The sequence below is a fragment of the Tenebrio molitor genome, chromosome 7 (assembly GCF_963966145.1).
Source record: "Tenebrio molitor chromosome 7, icTenMoli1.1, whole genome shotgun sequence".
Lineage (NCBI taxonomy): Eukaryota > Metazoa > Arthropoda > Insecta > Coleoptera > Tenebrionidae > Tenebrio > Tenebrio molitor.
Window position 1 is genome coordinate 10,541,797 of NC_091052.1, and position 26,024 is coordinate 10,567,820.

Sequence of the window (26,024 nt, forward strand, 5' to 3'; positions counted from 1 at the left end):
TTTAAAATACCCGCGCTTCGTCCCACTTGACCTTCCGTTCAAATCAACAAATGTTTTTAATATTATTTAAGAAACGGATCAGTGAATTCTATGAACTAGGTTTTATTAAATTTTTTAGTGTCCTGTAATTTATCGTACATATTTTAATATCCTTTTTACACAATTTAATAAGGTTCCGGAGCTCCTTTTGACTATTTCAGTCGACTGTCAATTGTCATTCGCGGCCATTAATTTCCTTTTACAAGTTGTGTCAATTCGAGCAAGATGAATCCCACCTTACAAAAGGTATTTTCGGACAAAGTAGTGATTATTAAACATAATTTGTTGGATTTTTTAATATTACTTTGTTTTTTAGCCGAAGAAAGAGCCAATTCATTCGGTTCAAGTTTTTGGCCGAAAGGTAAGGGCGGCCTAACCTATAAAACCACACGTGTATACATTTGTGCATAACAAATTTTGCATTTTTTAGAAATCAGCTACTGCTGTAGCTTATTGTAAGCGCGGTAGAGGCATTTTAAGGGTAAATGGACGCCCCTTGAGTCAGGTTGAACCAAAAATGTTGCAAGATAAGTTGCAAGAACCCATTTTACTCTTGGGCAAGGTAATTTTTTTCAAAGATTGTAAACCAAAGTCTGGAATTGTTGTATGATGATGGTTTATCCCGAAATTGATGTGTTTGCAGATGAAATAATTTTTTATCTGATTTTTTTGTTTTTTCATTGCAGTAACAAAAAGTAGGTGAATGTTTAGTCTGATATTTTATTTATTTTTAAGGACAAATTTTCCGCGGTTGACATCCGAGTCCGCGTAAACGGTGGCGGTCACGTCTCTCAAATTTATGCCATCAGACAAGCGATTTCAAAAGCTTTGGTAGCATACTACCAAAAATGTAAGTGCCAAAGTGTGTTTTTTTTTTCTGTGTAATGTACATTGAGAATTGTTTTAGATGTGGATGAAGCTTCCAAAAAGGAATTGAAGGACATTCTTATCCAATATGACCGTACTTTGTTGGTAGCAGATCCCCGCCGTTGCGAGCCCAAGAAATTCGGTGGTCCAGGTGCGCGTGCTCGCTACCAGAAATCGTACCGTTAAGTTGATGTGTCACACTAAGATACATAAAATTTTCTTATTTCTAATAAAATCTAATTGAAATAAACCAACGTAAATTTATTTTTCACAAAAAAATATAATTACATAAGTTTTCATGTAACAGGGAATTATTCAGTACACATTTACAATTAACGATAACTTTAAATTAAAAATATATGTGATTAACTGATTATGAAGGGAATTTGCATGACTAGAATTGTTTCCAACTAAATGAATATTTAAACTAAACCAGTATCGATTTTTGCGCCCATTCTCTTCAAAGCTATGATCGTATTGACGGCTTTTACCCAACGCTTTTTAATGACGTATCTTTTCAATTTTGATTTACTGAGCTCCATTTCTGGATGTACAGTTAACATGGACAACCAGGGATGTTCCAGTGCTTCAACTGAAGTCATTCTCTCTCTAAAAATGTTCAAATTTATCAGCAGCGATATTTTAACATGGAATTTAGAAATTCATCCAATTAGTGCCTCATGCCAACGATTTCTTTAATCTGGCACACAAGTGTTTGATGATTTAATAATTTGATGTGGCTGTAATGAATGAATTTCAGGCCGTTTAAAAAAAATGTAATCGTTTTAGATATGTTGTTATGACTTGCTGACGTAACGTTTGACCGTTAAACACCCACTAGGGGAGACACAATTCAAAGGCAAGCCATTAAAATGAGATGTAATAATCTTTATTTCTAATATTCTTTTAACTTCGTCAGTTATTACTTTTATTTACGTAATTACCGTTATTTTCTGCCAATTTATTAAGAATTTTTACTACTGTATAGTTTAGAAAAAATAATCATACATATACTGTGATAAACGCAATGTTGTGCTTGCTATTTTTAGTTTATTTATTTGGTAATGCTGACTGGACAGTGGAAATATTTGGGATGGACAAAAGTTTGGCGGCGGAATACCTCTTGAAAGAAGGGACATTTTGTTATGAAAATTACTTATTTTAGACTTTACTATGTCGGTTTTTATTCAACGGTGACACCTACATACATTCAAACATTTAACTTTAAAATAGTCTGCTGGTCCCAATTATTAATAATAAAAATTGTGAAATGCGTAATTTTTACTAAATTTAAAAGCACCAATTTTTGTTGCTTGCTGTTCGCGTGAGCTTATGACAAGTTCAGTTCCGTTATTAATTAGTTTCTCTTCTATGTTTATAATGTGGAATCAAAACGTGATCCACTTCCGGCTCTGTTTGCCCGATGACTGTCATTTACTTTTCGAACTGTTGAACCAATTTCAAAAAACAAATTACGCCAAATATTTTACGTAACATCTGTAACTATGTTTACATCCAAAACGACTTTTTTCTTTCATCTGAGAAAACTGAAAACAAGAACAAATAAACAGAGATACGGCGTTCTACATTTTTTGTTTGGAATATAAGTGCGCAAAATATTTGCATTCATTTTTAGAATTGTGTGTTTACGAAACCGACTTCTCATAAGCATTAGGACAACGATAAATCCAATAATATCTAAAGTGGTATACATCGGGGGGCGATAAATATGTACGTAACAACAGCAATGACATCACAGAAGAAAAAACAAAATGTGGTTAAGTAAATTAGAAAATTAAAAAAAACTAACCTAGTCCTAAACGACTATTTCTTATGTGTATGGTCCTGAAATGTGATCGCTGTTGTTCTTACTGACTACTGGAACCGAAGTACTTAAGTTCGGCTTAAAACATAGTGCAAAAGTAACAGCCAAAACAAAATGCAAGCGTTAGTAAGATACAGACTTAAAAGAACTGTGTTAGTGTTACTGTTGATTATGAAAACCGGTGATTTTTTTATTGGTGGCCCTAGACTGGAAAAAACTGTTCAGCGTGCTGATGGATCTTTGCCCCAAGGAGTCAATCTCGCTCCATTCCGTCGAAACCGATCCATGTCTAGCATTAGGTCTGACCGGACCGTGCGGTCCGTCCCACTGTTCGAGCAGTCTCAATAACAAATTTTTGGTTCCGTCCGGACTGGAACTATTATTGTTGACGCTGTCGTATTGGTTGAACGGCTCAAAACCGTTAAAAGGTGTGTGCGAGTTCTTGGTCATCAGCGGTACGTCTCTGCTCATGTGGTTCAGTCTGTATTTTGTCCTTCTCCAAGGAACGCCACAGTTGACACTCTCCGGATGGTCTCTGGGCAATCCGGGCGAGCTCTCGATCGTGATCGGGATGCTTCTTTCAACGACGGAATGGTTCGGAGGTTCTTTTCTGGCCGGTATGATCGTGGGTAAGGAAAACTCGTCGAAAGAGTCGTTCGTAACGGACGTCGACATGTTCGACAGTTGGAATAGTTTGTCGGAGAGTTTGCGAATCTCTTCGGCTAGATTGATGCGCTCGGTCACGTCAGGACCTTTGAGAATGCAAGTGCTGTCGGAGGACCTGCGCAGGTGATCTAGCGTCGGAGGCATCAGCAGATCGTTATTCATGTCAATCGTCAGGAAGGCATTGTCAGATCCAGGAGAAGATGCCAAAGATCCACAAGGTGAAGGCGACATCCCCACCAGCGAATGTAACGAATCGGATAATTGATGGCCCCCCGAACACGTGGGCGAGATGAGGTGGGAGGTTATTTCGAAAACGTAAGGCGAGTTTGGGTGCTCGTTCCAACGCTCAACGAATTGCCTCAAGTTGTCTTTGGTCACGTCCATCGACGACGATCTCGGCATGGTCGTCTTTTTTCGCTTTAACCACTCGTGGTTTAGACACTCTTCAGCCGACATTCTTTGGCTGCAAGGACAAAGACCCGGTTAGTACGATTAATGGGGGCAAAAAGCATGCAAACGATTCCCAAACAGTCAAAATCAAGTTAGTCGATCGGCCATCTAATTTGGGTCTTTGTCATGCTTTTCCCGCATTCGCCAAGGAAAAGAGTGCAAACAAGTGTTCTCAAAGATACTCACTTGACGTCCTTGTGCAAAAGCCTCCTGATGAAGTCTTTGGCGTTGTCCGAAATCTCCACGAAAGCTTCGTCGTCGAAGTCGTATTTGGCGATGGTCACGTTGGCCATGGTCTCCACATCTGTGGCACCCATAAATGGAGACAATCCAGACAACCTGCAACAGATTGATGCCTCTCTCATACTAAACTCATTAAGTGCTTACAAGACGTAGCAGATAACACCGACCGACCACATGTCAGTCCCAAATCCGATAGTGTCAAAATTGACCACTTCAGGCGCCACGAACTCGGGAGTACCGAACAGTACTTGCAACTTTTTGCCTGGATCGAAACGTCTAGCTAAACCAAAATCGATTATCTTTATCCTGTTGCCCGTTCTGGTCAAGCAAAGAATGTTCTCGGGCTTCATGTCCAGATGCAGAATTCTTTCCTTGTGGATGAAATCTATTCCCTCGCAGATTTGTCTCATGAAAACCGTGCAACTCTTCTCCGTCAGCACAAAATCATCATCGATGACTCTCTCGAACAGTTCCCCTCCTTCGATCCTGCAAAATCTGGCCTAGCACCAAGTCAAAACGCAAAATCCACTCACAATTCCAAAATAACGCACATAACTTTTCCGTTTTCGAAAGCATCGTACAACTGGATGAGTCTCGGGTGTTGGAGCGTCTTCATGATGTCCACCTCTCGCTCCACATTTCTGCGGTCTTCCTTCTTCGGGACCGCTATAAATTTCGCTGCCAGTTGCAAACCTGAGGCCTTCTCGCGGCACTTGTACACCGTACCAAACTTGCCGCTGCAACGAACCAGTCAGAATACTCAAATTTGTGGGTTGTGCTTTTACCGTCCGACTTCCGTCTCCAAGTCGTACAACTCTTTGGGGTCGACGCCCCTCTGGATGTGCACGTCTCTGTAGGGGAAGCTTAATTGGACCTCTGCAAATGTAATTGGTGTGAATGGAGTTGTGCAACAGTGTTTCGAAATTGAGGAGGCGCCAACTGGCCGCGTGCCTGAATGAAAATTTGTGAAAACCAAACGCTTAGGGCGAGGTAGAGTTATAGTGGCGTCAGGTTTAAAGAATGGAGTAGAACAGACTGATGTGGCCTGGTTTCTTTTAGTGCCCTAAAATTCTTCCCAAAAAAGATGTAGGTCTAGGTGTGCGACGTTTCCCAAGAAAAAGTTGTCGCAACAGATAATTAAACGAGACAGCTTGGTTGTTGTGAATGATCTGTTTACAAAACAAGATGCGCCTTCAATCGATACCTGCACTGCCAAATCTCTATTCTTAATGTCACGGTTCACGGCCACTTTCTTTCGTCATTTTCTTCTTCCTTTTGTTAACGAGAGAATTTTCAAAGGCGTCAAAATTCAGACAGATGGATTTGTGTCACGCCAGAAGAATTTGGAAAATTTGAACTTTTTTAACAACCTAATTAGACAGGCGGCCGTTACGTCGTGTGCCAAAAACTTTGAACAAAGAAAATCTCTTTCTCAATCTGCAATGCATTGTTGGCATATCCCATTAGTATCAATTTAATGCCACGTGTTTTATTGCAAATAACATTGAAACATTTCAGTGATCGAAATTGGAATGTGGTCGACCAGAAATTGATTTGTTTTCCACATTCCGTGGAAATGGACAAAATGGACGGAAATACCGAGTCGACGATTTATTTTGGAAGCGATTTGGAATATGAAAAATTTGATCCAAAACACGCGCGTGGGGAGCTTTTTAAAAATAATACTCACCACCGACGGGGTCAGTCTCGTCTACACGAATCATGCTCGAGGAATCTGCAACAAATTATAAATTTTTGTAAACAGCTCCAGTCATCATTGTTACGGGATTTCGTACTAAAAATACTGTCTATCAAGAACACGAACTTTATATACCTCAGAGACCTTGGTCCCTAACTCAGCGCACTTTTTCAAATTAAACGCCTCGATGACAAGTTTTCCGCGAGCCAGATGAAGCGCTGACAGAAAAATGATAGCGAAGAGCATCGAAAATCAAGTGGACTATTCACGGTCGATCATTAATAAATAAGCTGGGCGGAAATAAAGCGTAAACAAGCGATTTTCAATATTTACCTGTGCAATATCGGGTGTATCGTGCGCTGCTGAACCTACCACTGGAATCTTTCTCCTTCCATTAATTATCGAAATTATTCGGTAAACACTTCATCTGGATTCAACAGAACCGTGAATTGGAAGACGTCGACAGCGCCTCGACGTCGGTACTCGCCAAAATTAGATCAGACTGGTAAAAAGCATCTGAAAGTCACGTGGCGCATGCTAGCAGAACCACCGTCGATGAAAATATTTCTTAAAAATCAACCAGCACAGAACGGGATTGGCTCACGCGGCGAAACTGCACCGAAACCACCGGAAAAGAGTCTTTGGGTGTGGTGAAAAGCGCCAAAAATGGTGGAGGGTTGTTGACTGGAAAGTTTATTTGCTGGGCTGGATTTGTTTTCAAGAAGCTCAATCAACGGGGAGCGTCGCTTCATTTTTAACATTCTCCAGATGTAAAAATGGAAATGAACTGGTTGCCCACGAGTTGCGACATCGAGTGCAGGTTCGCGACCTTAAAAATAAATAATCTGTGGGGATTTATTTCTGGAAGCACCTGCGAATTGTGGGTTGCGGTGAGACGCACTAAAATATAGTTTGTCCAGCGAGAGATTAATTGACATAAAAATCATTAAATTCTACCTAGCATACGTAAAATTTGAAATATATCCTTTAAGCCGTAACATTTTTGCCCTGAAATTATGCTCTAATTAATGTATTCTAGTGCATAAAATCTCCCAATCTCTCGCTGGACGAAGTATACTAAAATATGAAAATTATACAAAATCTCTTGGCTGACTGCAAACTAGCAAAAGTCATTTGGGTATGCACCGAATGTACATTTTCTACCTGGATTTTATAATCCTTTTCCGAGGGTAGGTGCCAGCAGGGGGAATTTCCCATAACAAATTTCTAGAAAATCTGAATAGAATTGTGGCGCCGGATTATACAGTTTGTTGCAGTGTTGGTATAAAACCCAGACTTGCAAAGCTTTATTATGAAATTTCAAGTTGTCAGGCTGCAGGACATCCAGCTAGTCCAATCACAAGCCGTAATTCGTCCCCTTCTGTCAAGAAATTCCCCACTCATGAGTTGTTGGAGCAACGCGCGAGTTAGTTAAATGCAAACGCGTCGAATACAAATTTGAACGTGCCCACCGCAACTTATAAAATTATTGTGTGAAGTGCATAACAATCTTGGACCATGTTTTGAAAAGGTGACACTGAACCATTGGATTAGAACGAATTAAAACGTGAGTTTTGTGACACTTTCTTGTGGAAGATTTCTTCCACAGATTTGATTCATTTTTATTGCCTTTGCCGACACATTTCAAATATATTTGCGTTATCTTACCCAGAAATTTGATATTGTCGAGTTCGCAACAATTTCACCGGCAGTTTCTTTTTTCGTTCGAATAGCCCGCATTAATTATACCTTATGAATATTAAACGTCTAATTCCATTACCCACAAATGGTAAACGAAATTTGAAACGCTCATCAATTCGCAATTTATCATTCGACTTTCAAAAGAAACCACAAAATAAAGTGACGCAGGTACGGATGCAGAACAAATTGTTAGATGGAATTTGCCATTGAAAAAGTCACTACTGTTACTCAGTTTTACTACTTATTAATTAAACACAAATTCACACTAACAACACAAACTCCAACTTTGTTTTATTTTAAAGAGACAAGCATCAAGTTACTCGCGTAAATTCCTTTGATAAGTATCATCACGAGGTGATGGAAAACCGTACAGTGTGATGTTAAGGTCGCCAAGAAATGTTATTATCAAGCAAGAGACCAACAATCAAACGTATCATAAAACTAAAGTCGCTTTTGTTGCACTGTTGCAACCGATAGACAGTTGAAACTCAAGACAAATATTTTTCTTGTGTTGTGTCCCAGCATCTAATGATTCAACCTGAGACGAGTCACGCTGAAACCGATTCCGCGGAAACTATCGTCATGCAAAGGTTACAAATCACGAATAAAAAGACTTAATCATCTCAAGGTTTATTAATTATTCAGTGTTTTTGCTTTATGGTTTTATAATTGCATTAGATCGACTGTTTTCCATACAAAGGAAGTCTAATTGTACTTAGTCACTTTACTCAGTAATTTCTCAGGTGCAAAATCGTTTGTTTGCAATGTTTCCGGATTGAAGACCACATATTGCAAACCTGTTTCATAATTTCGGACTTCAAAGCCGAATCTTCACATGTCGTAAAGTTATAATTACTTAATTGTGGCCATCAATTATGCGAATAACAGTAATGCGCTGGCTTAAGGATGTGATTTTACAAATTCGACTCATAAACAAATTATTGCGCTCTTCAACTTGACTGCGACCTTGAGGTTCACGATCGTTGCTTTCACGCCATCTTACCCTAATTATTTTTGTTCTAAACCATCGGGTTTTTCTCATATAATTTCGCAACCAAATTGTGACAAACTTTGAGGAATGTACGTATTTCGAAATTCGTGTTATCTATATTGAAAACCGTATCAAATGCATCAGAAAATAGATAAAACACATATTTTTACTTGTCCAAATTTGGAAAGTGGTGGACGAGGCAGTTGCAGTCAAATCGTCCGATTAGACTAATGGGGCCATAATTATTAGTCAAGTGGTTTTCAAAAACCAGATGCGATGCCACTTGAAACCTAAAAATACCTACGCCCCTAAATCAATGATCAATTCAAATATGTACATACGAGTACATATTAAAAATAGTAAAGCACACAAACACGTTTTATCAGATTTATTGACAAAACTAGGTAAAACATTTTTCCAAACACGGTATTTTTTTGACTGGTGTTATCTAATATTGTTAAAAATCTGGGGTCATTACTGAACTTATAGTAGGTAATATCATAATGACTCAGAAAAACTGCAAGAACTGTGAATTCTTCCTTGTCGAGTCCCACTCTCACATCACCTCTTGTCACATTAGATAAATTAAGCGCAGCGCTTTTTGTTCCATTCTTTTAACCACTGTTAATTTCCTGGATGAGGCATTCCTACAAGACTTCTTAGCGTGCAGTTCCAAGATTAACGGCAATCACGGTCTCCCATAATTTGATCAAATGATCAATCCACGCCGTTACATAATCAAATTTCATTGTTGACTCAATGTTAGATGGTGTTAGATAACATGTCAACCCATCCGATTCACGAAATAACAATTTAATCAAGTTTGGTTTTAATTCGCAATGACTTTACTCATTTTCTGCGCGTCCCTGACGCCGACAATAGAAATGGTGCGTGTTACGCAAGTGTAGTATTTCTTTGGCCTCTAAAATTGCAGAAATCTGATAGTGCAGTCGCTGAAAATAAAATGCAAATTAAAAAAAAATAATTAGAAGGATGTGTGAGTGTTGGCACAGCGGTGGCCACTTAACAGTGACAATATTGACAGTTGCTGTGTTGACAAAACCAGAAGCGCTGCTTATTTTGGTGACAATTTTTCACAATCATATTTTGGAGTGGAGCGATAGGAATTTCAAATTATAGAAACAGTTACAGTCGTGTGCAGCACAATGTAAAAGAGTTAAATCGGTTTATTGTAGTTAACAGCAGTGAATTTTACAAGTTGTACAACAGTACATAATTCTACGAATCTGTTTAAAGACTAGCGTAAAATATTTTTTAGATTATTGTATAGCGACGAGTTGGCCATTATTAGTGAGTTGAAGTGGTTACTTGGTTGAGAAACAAGCACTTCGTACAGGAAAGAGTTATCCCGTTTGTGATGTCCTTAGTATTTACCGCGTGTTTAAATACCAGCACGTAAACATATTCGTGTTGCAGCTTTTTAAATTAACATTCAAACGAAACTTTCAATTATTATTCGCATGCAAATGAAAATATTTTTATCATGCGAACAATTGCAAGAGTACATATTTGGAAAGCAAACCAAGCACTACCCAATTATTTTATGTCCATTTCGTAATTATTTACCGTTCGTGTAATGCTTAGATTAACATTTTTTACAACTCGATCATCATTTTCTCGCGATTCTTTGTGAGAAGTCTCCGATGGCCTCGAATCAAGAGATAAGCTTGGAACATCTCATTATATCGCTACTGGACACGATTTAGCGGCAGCTTTGCGGAAACAACAAAGTAATAACCAGGTGGCCACGTGCCAGACACGAGTCTGCAAATAAAGAGTCACCCTCGCACATGTGGTGGTTGCAGCTGGCTTTGTTGTGACCATCAAATCCATATGGCACTGAGTCATATTGCTCGAGCGTAGACGATGAGGTCCTCGAGTGTGGGGAAATTACAAAATTCGGAAAAAAATTGTATTGTTGTGGCGCAGGTGTTAATTATCGCTGGTCGAATCTCGGTTGGAACAATACGAAGACGGTTGGAGATAATGAGGCGTCTTTTCCGGTACCATATGGCCCAGGGGGATCCATTTCTGGTAAAGTTACGAAGCGTAAAGGGACTTGGACATCCTTCCGGTGGCCAAAAGCGTGGCCGTCGGGGGTGTCGTGTGATACCGGCACGTGCGTGAACAAGACATTGTGGGGTGAATGCAGGATTACAACGTGTCTCGATCGAAAGGTCGAAGACTCGATTATGAATAAAACAGGAAAGTAAATTGACACGAGTGTTGAATAGAAATCAATAGGTTGCAATAATACAAACATCGGTGGTAAGCGGCTTGTTGACTTTCGTCCTGTCAAATATTTATTTATGTAGCAGAATAAACAGAATAAAAGAGTAACGGACACGTGTCAGTCGCGGCTTTAATTAGTATCGACAATGCAAAATAGCGGTCGGAAAGAAGTTCCAATGAAAACGTTCCACTAATAATTTTAGTTAATTATTTTAATCGATTCGATGAGTCACAGCAAATAACACGATAAGCTCCACACCTTTATTGAGTATTTAATCCGAGTTATGTAAGTGTTTTGTTATCAAACACAAACATTTTAAATCACACCGGGGAAATTTCTTCGTCGCTGTTGATTAGGTGTCTAATGAGAATCACGATCGTTGAACTCGACTCAATTTTAGAATTAATTTAAAAGTTCCAAAGGAAACTATCATCAATAGAAAATGAGATCTTTACGGCCGGCTATACAACGAAAATCGAGTAAATGTGTATCATCGCGAAATCAAATCAAAACGCGCTGAAAATCACAATGGAAGCTTTCAATCTAGTGCAGCTGCTCACAACGGTTATGTTCCCTCTAATCGGTTATTGTTGGCCCCCCTTACCACTGTACTACAGCTGATAGTGGTCGCGTTTTATCAAAAAAACTCGTGTTAGAATATTAATTCACTTATTTGAAAAGAATCAAATCGGTTGGTTTGGTTTCTTCCGGGTCGCGATGATGATGCCCAACAAGAATTTTTGCAAAGCAGAAGCAAAGATCAGTATCTCGTTTTTTAACCGCCGAAGCTTCTGAGATTATTCTGGACTGATATGAAGAGGAAAGTATCAACTTGTGACTCTAATGGGAAGAAATGCAGACCAAAATATTTTGTTTGATAAAATTCTTTCACCAAGGACAGGTCACACAACACGTTAACACATGTGTATTTGTAAACAATTAAAATGCAAAGTTACGACAGATAAACAATCTAGAGTTGGATGAGAACACAGTTTTCAAAAATCCGAAACATTTTCCTTTATCGTTGTGAAATTCAGGACACTTGGGTGGATTGAAGCAATTGACAAATCTTTGCAATCGTCGTTAACACGAGACGCTACAGAGTTTTTCAATTGTTGTTAAGTAGCGTTTGCGATACACTACAAGAAAATGCTAGGTCAAATGCGAAACTTGTTCTGAATGATTGCAAACCGTTGGGAGAAGCACATATGATTTGTATGCAAGCACATAGCTGTACATAGGGGTGCAGGGTACCCTTACCATGAAGGTATTGTAAATCTCGACACCTGGTCCCGCCTTTGCGACTAGTAATTTATGACTTTAAAGGGCGAGACAAGGGTGAGCGCTTTAAACCCCAAGTATTTATTTTAGGGATGCTTGTCTCAAATAATCTAACCTCAAAAATTGTTTATCAATTAAAATAATATTGATTTGTAAATCATATTTTGTTGTAATAAAAAAAATCAACAAGGTTTGAGCTATTCCAAGAAGCAGTAGATCTGTAAGTAACAGATTTGAGAAAGACCTTGACGAGGTAAATTTACGGAACTACCTACCTATTTATTTATTAAGCGAATTAGATCTTGATTTTCACTAAGTAAAAATCTGTTGACATCAAAGATGTGAGAGTATAATAATTGGCGGTTACTGTTTTACATTATTCAAATTTTGGTGTAATGTTTATTATTTTTGCGTGTTGGTTGTGTGGTTGGTGGGGCAGAAGCAGCCTAATTAGCAAATCGGTCGTCGCATTTGACTCACGCTTATTAGATTACTAATTCAATACCTCGAAGCTGAATGCTAAAGTCGTTAGTAATTTCCAGAGGAAGCCATAATGAGCGAATTCAAGCGCAGCCCCAGCAAAGTCTGGTGGGCGAGCGAAAGTCTGGAATGGCGCGAAGTGTCGGAGAGCCCCGGAAGCCAAGACTCTGGATTTTCGGACACCGAAACCTCCCCTCCTGTGCAAGTGCAGGAGTCGAAGAACGCCGCCGTCCAGAAGTTGTCGCAGGAGTTGTGCAAGAACACGCCTTCGGGGAACAAACCGGAAAATCTATCGATCAACTACCAGGAAAAGACCACTCCCGACAAGAACATCAAACTGAACTCGTCCCGCTTGTACGCGAAGCACTCTCCAAAAGTCAGCAGGAATCTGTTCAGTTCCACGCGGGACAAGAAATCCGTGAAGGACGCGTTCAATCATCAGTATTCAAAGAGCGCAAAAGACACAACACATTCATCTAGCAGTAGTGAAATAGCGTGCAACGAAAGTTATTCATGTGTGACGCCGAGTTTTGAAATTTTGAGAGCTTCGCGGAGTCTGCCTCTCGTGCAGAAGTCGAGGAAGGCGGTTCTCAATAAATCGGCACCTGCAGTTTTGACCGAGGTTAGAGACGACGAGGAAATTTCTTTTAATGGAAATCACTCGTTGTCGAGCGACTGTGAAAGCGAATTGGAATGTCTTTTCAATGGAGCTTTGGAGTCACCTAAACACACGTCCACACCCAAGACGAGCTCGATGAGTAAAATGAGACACTCCAGAAATAAGTTGCCGCTTAATTTGTATCTCAAGTACCAACAAGAAAGGTATGTGGGTTTCACTTTCCCTACTTGCAACTTTTTCAAAAATTTTTCCTCAACTGTAATTTCTCCCAACAAGCTCATTAGTCACTGTTATATAAGATGAAACGTTCGAAATGCTCCCGTGATTAAATCGGAAATGACGTCAACTTTATTCTCCACACATATAATTTATAAAAGTTTTTGTTGCATTACTGTCAGAACAGGAAGTTGTGTAAACTAAAATATTTTTATTGATATTTTAGTTAAGACGTACAAAAATGATCGATCGTACTTCTTCAGTGTAATATTTTTTTAATGTTTGTATCGGATTTTACAATTTGTTTGTTTTGTTGAAGAGTGGTCCAGAGCACACCGGAACCTCTTGAAAACGAAGCTGTACAAACGTGGATGAACGAAATACGACACCTTTATCAGCAAGAATGCATGACAACTCTCCAGTCTAAGTCTATAGCGGGGGAACTCAACCAAAAAGTGGCCCACATGGCCACTTACACGACCACGAATATCAAAAATATTTTGTCTCGGTCGGAGTGCATTGAAAGAGAATACAAGAATCTGAACAGGTATGATAATATTTTTAAGCGATGAGAAAGCAATGTTAAATTTGTAATTTCAGTGAGAAGAAGCACTTAGGACCTCTGGCTCAAAGTCTTGCCGGAAACATCATGGACTTCCTCAAGACGCATTCTGGAGAAGTGAGTCAGAGACTGTGCAAACAGTACGATGCCATAAGAAAAACGAACCCAGATGATCTCTTAAATTTGCTGGCTCAGCTGTACTCCCAATGGGAGTCCATATTCCATAACGTTTTGACCAAAGAGGTGAAGAAGCTGGTGGAGAAGTTGGAGAATCCTTGTTCTGAGTTGGACTTGCGAGCAACAGTAACGGGAATAACTTCTTTGTGCTTGAGAAAGGAGAATCTCATCGAGAGCTTTACCAAGAACGACGTGGTCCCAATTCTTCTAATCCTGTGTGAAAAATGCGAAGGCTCGTCGATGAGAAGCCTTCTTTTGCGAGCGCTGTCCACGCTCTGTTGCAGCACCTTCGCCGTGCGCCAGTTCGAGAAGTTTTCCGGGATGCAAATAATCAACGAAACTCTCGGCGAAGACTTGTCGAAACCAGAACCCGAACGTTCCGAAGCCGTCGCCCTCCTAGCTCAAGTCACAGCGCCTTGGATCGAAGACAACCACGCGATCCAAGGCCTACAAGACTTTTCCAAAGCTCTAGTAAAATCTCTGACCAAATTCGCGTCGACCACCAAGTGTTGTCAAAATTTGCTGTTGTGCGCCGCAGCTCTCGCAAACCTCTCCACGATGGACAACAAGTGCATCAAATACATGCTCCACATGAACACCGTACAAGTTCTTTTAGAATCGGTGAACAAGCGAGGACCTTGTGCGTCCATATACCTTTTGGAACAAGTGGCGACGCTCATCGCAAATATGACTTCTTTGGAGGCGGCAAGAAAACAGCTGACTAGTCTACAGACTGTTCCCGCTTTGTTGTGTTTTCTGAAGAGTGGAAATGTGGGTGAAGATGTGGAGAAGCGATTGCAACAGAAAGCGATCATTGCTTTGTCCAGGCTTTGCAGCGAGAAGGACGCCGCTGCTCAAGTTGTGGAGTTAGGAGGTGTCGATAAACTAGTCAGGATGTGTAGGGAGAAAAATGAGAGGTTTTCGAATGATGCTGTTCTGGTTGCAACACTGGTGAGTACAGGAGTTATTTTTGATCTCGAGTGGTTTGATTTGTTTATTTTAGGCTACTTTAAGGAAGATAGCAGATGCTTGTGGAAGAGACGTCATTAGTGTTGAAGATGCTCAAGAACTCGTAGAACCAAAATTACTCGATTCGTTTTTAGCCTATTCGACTCAGAGTGAGAGTTATGTGTAGAACAGGAAAACAGTATTAGAGGGATCAGCTTCCTGCCATTTTAAAATACCTGCAAAAGTGTTCATTTGATTTTGTAATATTTATTTTTTGTTGTTTTATTTATTGTATGATAGTTTTATTGTAAAGAAATTAAAATAAAAACTATTTTAGACAGTACCTAAATGTCTTTTTTTTTAATTTAACCTGGTGGACAAGAAGTGACGATAAAAACAACTCTGTTGAAGGCTGTTAAAGATAACATCTTCTTGAACTGTGTGTATCAACATCAAATACGTGATTGTTGTCTTGATCGCGTTGACAAATCTTACATTTTCTGTTTTTTTTTTTGTGTTTTTCTTGCAATAGTTGTGTCTGATGATGTCTCATTTCGATGTAAGTCACTGGAGAAACGGTTTTTACTTTTTGATACTCTCTTTTTTAATCCCTAGTTCTTTGGGTCTATGTTGGACCAAATGCGTGACCGGGATACGTTAGTTTTAACTCTGCAAACATTTTCACTCTCCCCGATTATTTCATTCAAAGATGTTCATCTTGGAGAAATCAGAACTAAAAGACTCTACATAGAAAATCCATCAAATTCTGAAGTGGAAGTAAGCCAAAATATTCTTTTTTTATGTACCACTTTTAAGGATCGTGTAGGTAATCGCAAAAGTATGCTTCCGCGAAGAAATCGATTTGGTGCTGAACTGGTTATGCGCAAAAATTGCACCGCAATACACGGCTGAGCTAGATATAACATGGACTCCGAAATTTGAAGGGATTTGGACACAACGGGTGCAGATAACAGACGGTATGACATTTTGGAGAGATATTCTGGTTTGTCTCAAAGCAGTAGACCCGTACAGAGTGAGTTTAAAACAGTTGTTTGAAGTGACATTTCTCTGAAATAGGTTTTCAAGGAAAAAGAGTTACTGATGAAAAGTGAGAAACTGATACCTTGTAAAAAACTGAAAGCAAAAATTAAAAAAGCTCGTTCTAAATCTGAAAAAGCATTGAAACAATTTGTTGATGCAGCGCCTGAAGGACTCCAGTTAAAGAAGAATCGATCGCCGCTGAAAGAACTGAATATACAAATTTCCCGAAATCCTTCAGTGGAAAAGATTTGTTGTGACGGAAAAGAAAATTATGATGAATTTGAACCATGGGAAGGGGATGTTTATGCGCCAACACCCAGACAATGGAAAACAGACCTGGACGATGACTCACAATTGCCAGTTTCACATATAACAAACTTCTTACAGCATAATCGTCCCAGTGGTAGTGGAGTGATAACGCCGAGACTCTTTTGTAAGGACTCCAGCATGGAATATTCTTATTTAGATGAAAATTTACCTTTGGTATTTGCTGATCCTAATGGTAATGATCAACCTTCATTTAGTAGTGCTTTAAGTGAATTAAAAATTCTAAGTGACATTGTCAATAATGCTATTAATACCACAAAAAATGATAAATAGCCATAGGAAGCTCAAAATACCATTAATCTCATTCAAACATTTGCGACGCCATCAGGATGAAGACATAACTATCATGTTCACGTACAGCAGTTGCAGTTACTGTACGATAAATTTCTATTTAAAGGAAATGGTGGTATTACCTAACAGTAATTTTTCTTTGATGGGCTCTTAACATTTGTTAGAGCAGTTTAACCAATTAGCTTCAGCAGTGGTTTTTCCTGACGATTCTGATAAGCTTATGAAACGGAACATTTTATTAGCACTTAAAGATCTCATCTGTTGGTGATTTTTAATTGAAACGGGCAAACGGGGTTGGAAAGATAATCGTTGCTGCTAAAAGAAGAAAAAAGAAAATATGTGAAATTTCACCGTACTAATTATTTTAAATTAATAGCCTTAATAATATTATACACAGGTGTATTAAAGTGTATTTTGTATTTTTGTATTTGTATCGTATTGTAACTTAATTTTTTTATTTTTTCAGTCTTCACCACAAATAGCTATTTAATGTTAATGTTTTGAAAGAATTACAGTAAATGTTGTATTTCTAATAATTATAAATTGATGTAATACAGTGAATAAAAATAAAGTTTTAAATAATAGTTATTTGTACAACTAGTTATGAAAGTCATACTTTTTTTCACGAATTTGCAGGGCTACGCCCTGGTTTAATCAAGCAAAGAAGTGAAAAAAGAGACTTTCATAACGTGTTGCATACACTATTTTTTGCATATCGATGTAAGTTGAGAAATTTGATCCAAAAAATTTATGAAAAATTACAAAAAAAAAAATAGGTATGCCTTGACAATCATCTCCAAGTCCACGGAAAGGGAATAAAATGATGCAAAAAAAGTACAACTTTCACTACGATTTTTCGTGTAAAAAGTGCTACTTTCACTACGATTTTGCGTGTAAAAAAGTACCACTTTCATTACGATATGCAAAAAAAGTAATTTTGTACGATTCTGAGAATGGACATTCGGCGCTGTAAGAAGACGCAACAGCGCCGCAAATCCCGCAATGACAAACGACAGATTGGCACTAATGGCAGCGGCAGAACTGTCAGTGAGTGAATGTTAGTTTCATTGGCCAATTTTTAACTTAATTAAAATGAAAAGGATTCTATAATTAAACCGATCATTAAAAAATGGACCGAACCACCGTTCTGAACCGCATCAGTATAAGAAAATTCGCAATTTGAAATTCGGTTGTACCTAGTTGAAATTTTGGGGCACAGTGCAAAGAAGTGGGAATACTAGATGCCGCGCTGGCGGCAGTACTTCAAGGGGCGGTGCGATGCTCAACTTGGAGCAGGAAGTGGGAGCTTGGGATTCTGTACTTCTTGAGCCACTTACAGAAGACACATTTATTGGAAACCTGCAGCAAAGATTCAAGAGAGACCACATCTACACCTACATTGGAAATGTGCTTGTATCTGTAAACCCCTACAAAAAACTAGCATTATATTCGACTGATCTTGTTGAGACTTATGTCAAAAGGGGACCATTTCAGTTGCCCCCACACATGTATGTTTTTATGTGATTTTTTTTATAAGTTGTTTTTTTTATTGTTTTTTTGCTTTTAGTTATGCAATAGCTGGATCTGCCTACAGGTGGTTAAATGATAGAAATGAGGACCAATGCATTATTGTCACAGGTTAATATTGTACTACAGTTATTCAAGTACTTTTATTATATAATTTTAGGTGAAAGTGGATCTGGAAAAACTGAAGCTGCTAGGATTGTTTTACAGTTTTTAGTCTTAGTTTCTGGGAACATTCCTGAAGTTAAACTTATGAAAGACCGTCTAGTCCAAGCTAACACTTTACTAGAGGCTTTTGGTAATGCTCGAACTATGAGAAATGATAATGCATCTAGATTTGTAAGATACATAAATAATAAATAACAAAAATTATAAACCAGTGGTCTTTTATAGGGAAAATTTTTGGATATAGAATTTGATTATAAAGGAGATCCAGTTGGTGGCCATTTAACCCACTGTAAGTACTTTTTTATTATGTAAAAAAAATACCTAAAGTTGTTAATAATTATTGACACTTTTATGCATACAAGATTTTTTGGATAAGGTATGCAAATGTTGTCTATTTTTGGGATGATATTTTAAACAATTTGTAGGCTAGAGTTACATGTTTATCACTTGGTGATCGAAATTTCCATATATTTTATCAGTTACTGTCAGGAGCTGACATTCATCTATTGAGTAGGTGTTTAATTGATACACAGACCTTGTTTTAATTTTTTTTTATTCAAGAATGCCTGAAACTGCAACGCAATGTAGAACATTACAACATTTTGCAAACAGAGAGGAACCAACCCACTTTAACAGACGACGAAGACAAAAAATTATTTGTTTACACAAAAAGTGCATTGGAAGTATTAGGATTTAACGTTGAAAACATTGTCGATATATTTCAAGTTATTGCAATTGTTTTAAAATTAGGTAATTTGCAGTTTGTGCCTTGTAATAACATAGATGGTACTGAAGGATGCGCGATCAGCAACGAATACGGTATTAACGTTAAGTATAATCGTGTAATTTTTACCAATTTGCGACTTTTAGAGTTGTTTGAAATATGCGAGTTACTTGGTGCTGAACACAGATGGCTCCAGAGGGCGCTGACGAGCCGTCAAATGGAAGACGGCATTTTAACTGACCTCAGCGCGTACGAAGCTTCAAAAATCAGGGATATTTTATGCAAAACTTTGTACAGCCGACTTTTTACATGGCTCATAAATAAAATCAATGAAATCTTGAAGGTACAACAAAAAACATGAATCTTTAGTCTGTAATTTGCGCTGCTAGAGTTGGCGCTTTTTTGTTTTAACATTACCTCACAATTTTGAGTTTTTTGAAATAGGTTTTTTTTTTCATTATTTTGATTAAATCGTGCTTGATAAGAATGATATTGAACGTTGCATTACCAAATTTGTCACAAAATTACGTGTTTTTTTTACTTTTTAGGGTCAGAGGTTAGGAAAACGCAAGGTTCTTGGTGTGTTAGATTTGTATGGTTTTGAGGTGTTTGAGAGGAATTCATTTGAGCAATTAATCATTAATTATTGTAACGAGAAACTGCACCAGTTCATAACAAATCTCACGCTGAAAGAGGAACAAGAGGAGATAATTAGAGAAGGACTGGAATGGTCCAAAATAGAATATTTTAATAACATGTATGTGTAGAAACTTTAAAGAAAAAAATATATCAAAAAATGTTGCAGAGTCATATGTCAATTGTTGGAACACGAAAGTCATGGTATTTTAACGTTACTTGAGGAATCTCACGTTCAGAGTGATTCTGCCTACATTACGAGAGTCGAACAATGCTGCGCCGGTCATTCATACTGTCTAGCAGCTGATGCCACACTGCCACCATATTGTTTTCAGTACGTTTTCGCAAATTGAAAATTGGTTGTGTTGATTGCAAATTTGTAGAATTCGCCATTACGCGGGTACAGTCACTTACAACGTGCACGATTTTATTGAGAAGAATCGAGATTCTCTACCGAAAGAAGTGTCACGTGCCATGTATCGGTTCGATCACCCTTTAATGAAATCGCTATTTCCTGAAGGTAACCCCAAGAGGTGTAGTTTTAAGAGACCGGTGTCTAAATCAGTACAGTTACAAGTTTCGTTGAATTCGCTACTGAAGAGTCTAAGTTGCCGTCAAATACATTACATCAGGTGTCTGAAGCCTAACGAAATGAAACAGCCTAGAATACTAGAAATGGCCTTGGTTCAGCATCAGGTGTGTTTCATCCAGTCAGGAAAAATGTTTGTTAATAAGTTTGTTTGCAATTTGAAGGTGCGCTACTTAGGTTTGATACCGACGGTCCAGATATGGCGTTCGGGTTACTGTTACCGACTTGCATATCCTCAGTTTCTTTGTCGTTACAAAATGATTTGCGTCAATACGTGGCCTAGATGGCGAGGATCACCGATAGAGGGTGTTTCAGTGCTATTACGATCACTGCCAATTCCAAGTGCAGAATTTACATTCGGTAGAAACAAATTGTTTGTGAGGAGTCCAAGGACCGTTTTCGAGTTGGAGGATTTCAGGAGGGTCAGACTGCATGATTTAGCTCTTCTGATACAGAAGTCTTGGCGGGGATTCAGACAACGAAGACGATATCGAAAACTGAGGCATTGCCAAATGGTGATTGCTTCGGCTTGGAGGAGCTGGAGGGTGAGACTTGTTTACATTCGCGTTTTTCTTGATAACAAAAAAAATTCATTTACATAACTTGTGTTGTGTCGTTTCAAGAAATAATATAAAAAGAATCTGTTTTGTTCAAATAGGTTATCTTTATGTACACAATTTTCAGGAGTTAAAACACGGGATTCCCTTTAAGGGCCGTATACATCTTTGGTGTTTGTATCGGGTGGTATGTTCAATCAATTGCTTCATATTTGCTAGGTTTTGCCAGTCGCCCTCTTTATAAAATGACTGTGTACATGATTTTGTGATAACGAAGAATCATTGCAGGCGCAAGAGGAATACAGAACATTAAAGCATCGTAAACAAGTTGAATGGGCTGCTAGAGTTATTCAGAGACATTATATTCAATGGAAGGTAAGAAAACAATAAAAACTGAAGAGATGTTTTTCGTACTTGCCTTTTATTAAATCTATTTCCACCACAATTTGTTGCATAAAAAGATATCGATTTCATAACCGTTCAGGACTTTTCCGTTGCGTAGAAAAGTTATTTCTGTTTGTTTTTTAGAGAAAACGATATCTTCTAATATTATGGAAGTTGTTACCGGCCGATGCTGACTCTCCAATTTGCCGGGAATGGCCCTCGTGTTCTTCCAGATTAGTTGAATGCAATAATCTTTTGAAAAAAATACATCATCGATGGCGTTGCAATAAGTATCGACTTAAGTTTGACCAAACGGCAAGAAATCGTATGAGGGAAAAGGTCACAGCCAGTTTTATTTTTAAAGATAGGAAATGTTCATATCCTAGAAGGTGAAAAATACTTGCGCCCCATTGTCCCCAAGACAGTTTGGTTTTTTCCAGTGTATCTCATCCTTTTCTTGGGGATTACGTTCGGCTAAGGCAAAATATACAGTGGAAAAAAATTTGTTTAGAGAGTAACGACCAATACGTAGTTTTTGCGGATATTATTAATAAAATAGCTCGTTCAAGTGGGAAGGTTTGTCACAAGATTTTGATGAAATTTGAGCATTAAAATGTGTTTTTAGTTTGTACCAATTCTTCTGGTTGTATCAACGAGGTCGATGTTGATTCTCGATCAACGTACTTTGCAAATTAAATATCGTGTGCCTGCCACAGAGATATACCGAATGTCTCTGTCACCATTTCTCGATGACGTTGCCGTTGTTCACGTGCGAGCAGTAAGTAGCTTCTAGCACCCCCTTTTTATATTTTTTCTAAATGTCAAAATAAATTTTGATTTTCGAATTGTTAATCGTTTCCTCTTAGAATTAGTTTAGAAATTTAGCATAGAGCGATAGTTTGCTAGACGTAGTTCTGTTCCCAGTCGTCGCTAGCCAACGCTGAAACAGCGAGTTCGAATTCCGATGCGACCGGTTGCTTATTTCAGAGCGACTTAAGTAAGAAAAAAGGTGATTTCGTGTTCCAAACCGGTCACGTCATAGAAATCGTAACGAAATTATTTTTGGTAGTCCAAAACGCCACCGGGAAACCACCAGAAGTTAACATAACCACCGAGTGAGTCACCAGCGACGGTTTGAGTCAATGTGTTGTCCAAATGTTTTGCAGGTTCGAAGCAAATTTTGGTTCTCAAACGGTTACTTTTACTTTTAAATGTATGGGACTGCCAGAGGTACAACCAGGACAGATCCGTGTTCTTCGAAAGGCAAACAAAATGGAAGTTCATGTGTGACATTTTGCCAAACATATCCTCGAGACCAGCATAATGATCACTGCCATTAGAGTTATTCATTGCACAATAGTCCTTACGATGATTTCAGGTAATATGCTTTCCAGTTTTTGGATTCTATTTTGAACAGCCGTATCATATGAGCAAGAAAAGTTACCGTGTAATAATTACTTCAGAAAAACGAAACCGCTGTCGGGAGGTAATTTTATTTCACGGCAAGAATTTTACAGAAACTTATTTTTCTGTTTGTCGAGGAATGATGTTACGACAGCCGTTTTTTTTTTGCCTGGTTTTGTCATCGACTTACGTATTTTTGCTTACGTGATACAAAAGTGCATTTGAATAAAGAAGTTTGTAGATCTCGATCGGTTTAACCATTTGTTCACTATGTAAACAGTGTTGACCAATAAATTGAATCTTAGCCGTAGTGTAAGAACATTTTCAAAAATTATTTCGAAATTCTAGTTTTACTTGTGGCTGAAATTCGAAGAAAGTACCTTTACATTGAACAATCATGAATCATGAATTAGCTTACACATTAATAAACCCCATTAAGGCGCGAAAATTACGTAAATTTTGAAAAATCGTTCAAGAAATTCCACGAATTCTTGTTAAAAATTACAATTACATCTTGTATACAAAGTTCTTGACAGTACGTTTTTTAAATTAGCATAATTATCGACTTTAGACATTAGTTTGTCATGCGTTTAATGATTTTTACGTACATTCTTGTTGGTTTCAAACATAACAATGTATAAAATGTTGATAGTGTACATTATCTACATTTTTTCTAAGTTCTCTACATTGTATATTCAATAGCAATATGTTAATAAACAAGTTATATTTTTTATCACATACTCTTTTACTGACTGCATCACGTGATCAAGACAAGTCAAGATACCTAAGTTCTTCTGAATCGGAGGTAGTAAGTATCAGACAACTTGATTGCTCGTGATGCAACGACATCTATTGTTTTCCTATTTGCTTTCGTCGCCAGCTTGCTTCTCTTCTTTAACTGCTTCCTTAATTTCTTCCTGAACTTCACCATTGACTTGACCGGTGGAAGCTTCATTCGTTGTGCTGGTACTAGTCGTGGCGGTACTAGCAACAGGCACGACAGTACTAGTCGGGGCGGTGCTGGCAGTAGACACCTCAGTACTAGTAGTAGGCGCGACGGTACTAGCAGTAGACGCGGCGGTACTAGTACTAGGCGCTGGTGTACTTGTAGCGAGAACACCTTTAGCTAATTCTCTCTCGTTATATCTTTCACGAAGGGCCGAAAATAAGCAAAGTTGGGTTTCGTATTCTCTTTTCAGTTCCCCGTTGTAACGAATCATGTGCTCCAACTTCTTGTGCATCAAGTCGTGACGCTCCTTTTCCGCACCTACCTTGTCTTCCATGGTTTGTATTTTCGACTCGAGTTGTTTTATTTCCAAATTCCTAATCTCCAGAAGGTCTTTGGTAATTGAAACCACGTCTTTCAGTGAAGTGATCTGTTGATTTAAAGCATCAATTTGTAATTCTTGATTTTTAATTACTTTGGTTTTTTCGAACAGCATGCCTTTGGCTTTGGTCAAAATGTCTTCAGATTTGGTTTTCAAGGCTTCGATTTCTTCTGCTTCTTTCAGATGTTGAGCTTTAAATTTTTGCGCTTCGCTAACTTCTTCCTCCAACTGCGTTATCTGTGTTTTGTATTTCACCAATTCGTTATCTTTTATCTACAATAAATGAATTGGTATTTAATCAATTAATTAAATATTTAAAGCAAGAAGACTTACTTTAAGTTCATTTTGCAGTTGTGTGATTGCATCGTTATCTGTTTTCAAGACCGCCTCATGCGTTGTAGCATTATTTCCAACAAGATCGATCTCATTTGAGATTATTTGTGCACCCTTTAGATTTACAATAAACAGTTATGTAAAATAGAAAATTAAATTAACATTTACCTGATCCACGACTTCACAAATCGTTTGATTTTCGGTATTTTCAGACATTTTTTCAGATTACCGTATAATGCGTTCTAGAACGTGGAAATAATGTAGGAAAAGACTTATTAATAGATTTCTAGGTGACTCGAAGTATTTGTTTTATTTTTAGCAAACGCATAGTTACTTTTAAGTTTCAAATTTCCCGCCGTCCATAACCTCAAAATCCAAAGTATTCAAAATTTCGTTTTTAATTATTTTTGGCTGGAAATTACACAACTCTAAATAATTTCGCTGGTTTCGTAACAGTTTTATTCTGTAATGATGCCCAAAAATGAAAAGTTTTTAAAAAGTTACATGACATTTCGATCTTTTGACCTCCAGTTACGGCGAATGCGTGTGCCTCACGAAATATCTCTAATTTTACTCAGAATAAGTAAGAAAACATACAAAAATCTTGTGCTAATTTGACCAGTTCGAAACAGAGGTAAGTGTCACCAGAAATCGGGCCTATTCTTACGTAAACACACCTATGAAGTCGTTCCAAAAATTTATAGGTTAAGTCGCCTTTCGATTCATTTTCTCATTTGAATGGAAGAATACACAAGAGAGCCGTGCCCATGGAGGATAGTAGACGACTGTGGGGGTGCTTTCACCATGGGCCTGATCGGGGGCGGCGTTTTTCAGAGTATTAAAGGATTTCGCAACGCGCCGTCAGGTCTCAACAGACGTCTAGTACATGGTAGTTTTGGTCGATTTAATTGTTTTAATACGTTTGGTGCATTGTAGGTCGGCAGTTTGGCCGCTATAAAGCAAAGGTCGCCTATCATAGCAGGTAATTTCGCGGTTTGGGGTGGTATGTTTTCGACGATCGATTGTGCTTTGATTCACATCAGGAAGAAGGAAGATCCCTGGAATTCTATTATAAGTGGGGCCGCCACGGGCGGAATCTTGGCCGCCAGGAACGGACTGCCGGCTATGGCGGGCAGCGCTTTCATTGGTGGCGTTCTTTTAGCTTTAATTGAAGGTGTAGGAATATTGTTTACAAGGTTGTCTGCTGAACAATTCCAGCCGCAACTGCCCCCAATGGACGACCCCTCACAGTTAAGATCTCAGCAAGGTTCTGAGGGTTACTCGTTTCAGTAGAACTCATCTTTGTGATTATTTTTATTGTATATTTTTAGACAAATTACTGTTGATATAAAATATATATCTTAAGCTCCAAGTTGCCTCTTTATTTGTTCATTTTCCTTTTTTGTTGGGCAAATATAACACCAACAATTCAACTCTCCTTAGGGAAATAATCATCAAATTGGCTTCACACACGCTGTGAACTCCCGAATTAATTGATCCAGTGTGTTTTAAAGCTTGTTTGACACGATGCTAAATTTCGTAGTAAATTTGTTAGAAAATGAGAGAGACCCTCGACAGGACCAATGAACGATCAGGATCATAGTCTGTCTTTGTCAGATCCTGATCGTTCATTGGTCCTCTCTCATTTACTAGTAAATTTTCTCAAAAATTTAGTATCGTGTCAAACAAGCTTAAGATTA

General features: G+C 38.3%; 7 protein-coding genes across 10 annotated transcripts; 5 read left to right on the forward strand and 2 right to left on the reverse strand.

Moving 5' to 3' along the window:
- The first annotated feature begins 150 nt into the window (after positions 1-150).
- Positions 151-1,156, forward strand: RpS16 (ribosomal protein S16). 2 transcript variants are annotated; one of them, XM_069054045.1, is made up of 5 exons: positions 151-300; positions 356-400; positions 470-601; positions 775-889; positions 947-1,156. In XM_069054045.1, exons 1-5 carry the CDS (start codon positions 265-267, stop codon positions 1,090-1,092), a joined length of 474 nt encoding a protein of 157 aa, XP_068910146.1. In that variant the 5' UTR covers positions 151-264; the 3' UTR covers positions 1,093-1,156. The 2 variants fall into 2 exon arrangements, with proteins under 2 accessions (XP_068910146.1, XP_068910147.1); XM_069054046.1 differs by having other exon boundaries at positions 192-285.
- Positions 1,157-2,062: 906 nt separating this feature from the next.
- LOC138135331 (myosin light chain kinase, smooth muscle-like) lies at positions 2,063-6,549 on the reverse strand. The gene is made up of 7 exons (XM_069054031.1): positions 6,123-6,549; positions 5,781-5,825; positions 4,876-4,966; positions 4,624-4,827; positions 4,235-4,576; positions 4,034-4,186; positions 2,063-3,860 (listed from the first exon to the last, which is right to left on the reverse strand). The coding sequence occupies exons 2-7, from the start codon at positions 5,812-5,814 to the stop codon at positions 2,891-2,893; spliced, it is 1,794 nt and encodes a 597-aa protein (XP_068910132.1). The 5' UTR covers positions 5,815-5,825; positions 6,123-6,549; the 3' UTR covers positions 2,063-2,890.
- Positions 6,550-7,169: 620 nt separating this feature from the next.
- insc (inscuteable) lies at positions 7,170-15,361 on the forward strand. Its single transcript, XM_069054030.1, has 5 exons — positions 7,170-7,356; positions 12,559-13,318; positions 13,651-13,878; positions 13,932-15,021; positions 15,074-15,361. The coding sequence occupies exons 2-5, from the start codon at positions 12,570-12,572 to the stop codon at positions 15,203-15,205; spliced, it is 2,199 nt and encodes a 732-aa protein (XP_068910131.1). The 5' UTR covers positions 7,170-7,356; positions 12,559-12,569; the 3' UTR covers positions 15,206-15,361.
- Positions 15,362-15,421: 60 nt separating this feature from the next.
- Positions 15,422-17,314, forward strand: LOC138135337 (uncharacterized). Its single transcript, XM_069054039.1, has 4 exons — positions 15,422-15,577; positions 15,634-15,795; positions 15,845-16,051; positions 16,096-17,314. Exons 1-4 carry the CDS (start codon positions 15,560-15,562, stop codon positions 16,657-16,659), a joined length of 951 nt encoding a protein of 316 aa, XP_068910140.1. The 5' UTR covers positions 15,422-15,559; the 3' UTR covers positions 16,660-17,314.
- Positions 17,315-17,670: 356 nt separating this feature from the next.
- On the forward strand, positions 17,671-23,396 carry Myo95E (Myosin 95E). Of its 2 annotated transcripts, XM_069054028.1 has the most exons (19): positions 17,671-18,185; positions 18,245-18,315; positions 18,365-18,540; positions 18,595-18,658; positions 18,732-18,745; positions 18,795-18,879; positions 18,931-19,188; positions 19,240-19,436; positions 19,642-19,850; positions 19,899-20,063; positions 20,113-20,425; positions 20,483-20,863; positions 21,003-21,062; positions 21,164-21,250; positions 21,404-21,648; positions 21,700-21,835; positions 21,885-22,037; positions 22,184-22,374; positions 22,426-23,396. In XM_069054028.1, the coding sequence occupies exons 1-19, from the start codon at positions 17,956-17,958 to the stop codon at positions 22,547-22,549; spliced, it is 3,159 nt and encodes a 1,052-aa protein (XP_068910129.1). In that variant the 5' UTR covers positions 17,671-17,955; the 3' UTR covers positions 22,550-23,396. The 2 variants fall into 2 exon arrangements, with proteins under 2 accessions (XP_068910129.1, XP_068910130.1); XM_069054029.1 differs by lacking the exon at positions 21,003-21,062 and having other exon boundaries at positions 17,672-18,185.
- LOC138135338 (fibrinogen- and Ig-binding protein-like) lies at positions 23,238-24,652 on the reverse strand. The gene is made up of 3 exons (XM_069054040.1): positions 24,493-24,652; positions 24,325-24,438; positions 23,238-24,264 (listed from the first exon to the last, which is right to left on the reverse strand). Exons 1-3 carry the CDS (start codon positions 24,538-24,540, stop codon positions 23,524-23,526), a joined length of 903 nt encoding a protein of 300 aa, XP_068910141.1. The 5' UTR covers positions 24,541-24,652; the 3' UTR covers positions 23,238-23,523.
- A 133-nt stretch (positions 24,653-24,785) lies between these two features.
- On the forward strand, positions 24,786-25,696 carry Tim17b (Translocase of the inner mitochondrial membrane 17b). 2 transcript variants are annotated; one of them, XM_069054044.1, is made up of 3 exons: positions 24,786-24,958; positions 25,010-25,206; positions 25,261-25,696. In XM_069054044.1, the coding sequence occupies exons 2-3, from the start codon at positions 25,063-25,065 to the stop codon at positions 25,615-25,617; spliced, it is 501 nt and encodes a 166-aa protein (XP_068910145.1). In that variant the 5' UTR covers positions 24,786-24,958; positions 25,010-25,062; the 3' UTR covers positions 25,618-25,696. The 2 variants fall into 2 exon arrangements, with proteins under 2 accessions (XP_068910145.1, XP_068910144.1); XM_069054043.1 differs by having other exon boundaries at positions 25,029-25,206.
- The last annotated feature ends 328 nt before the right edge of the window (positions 25,697-26,024 follow it).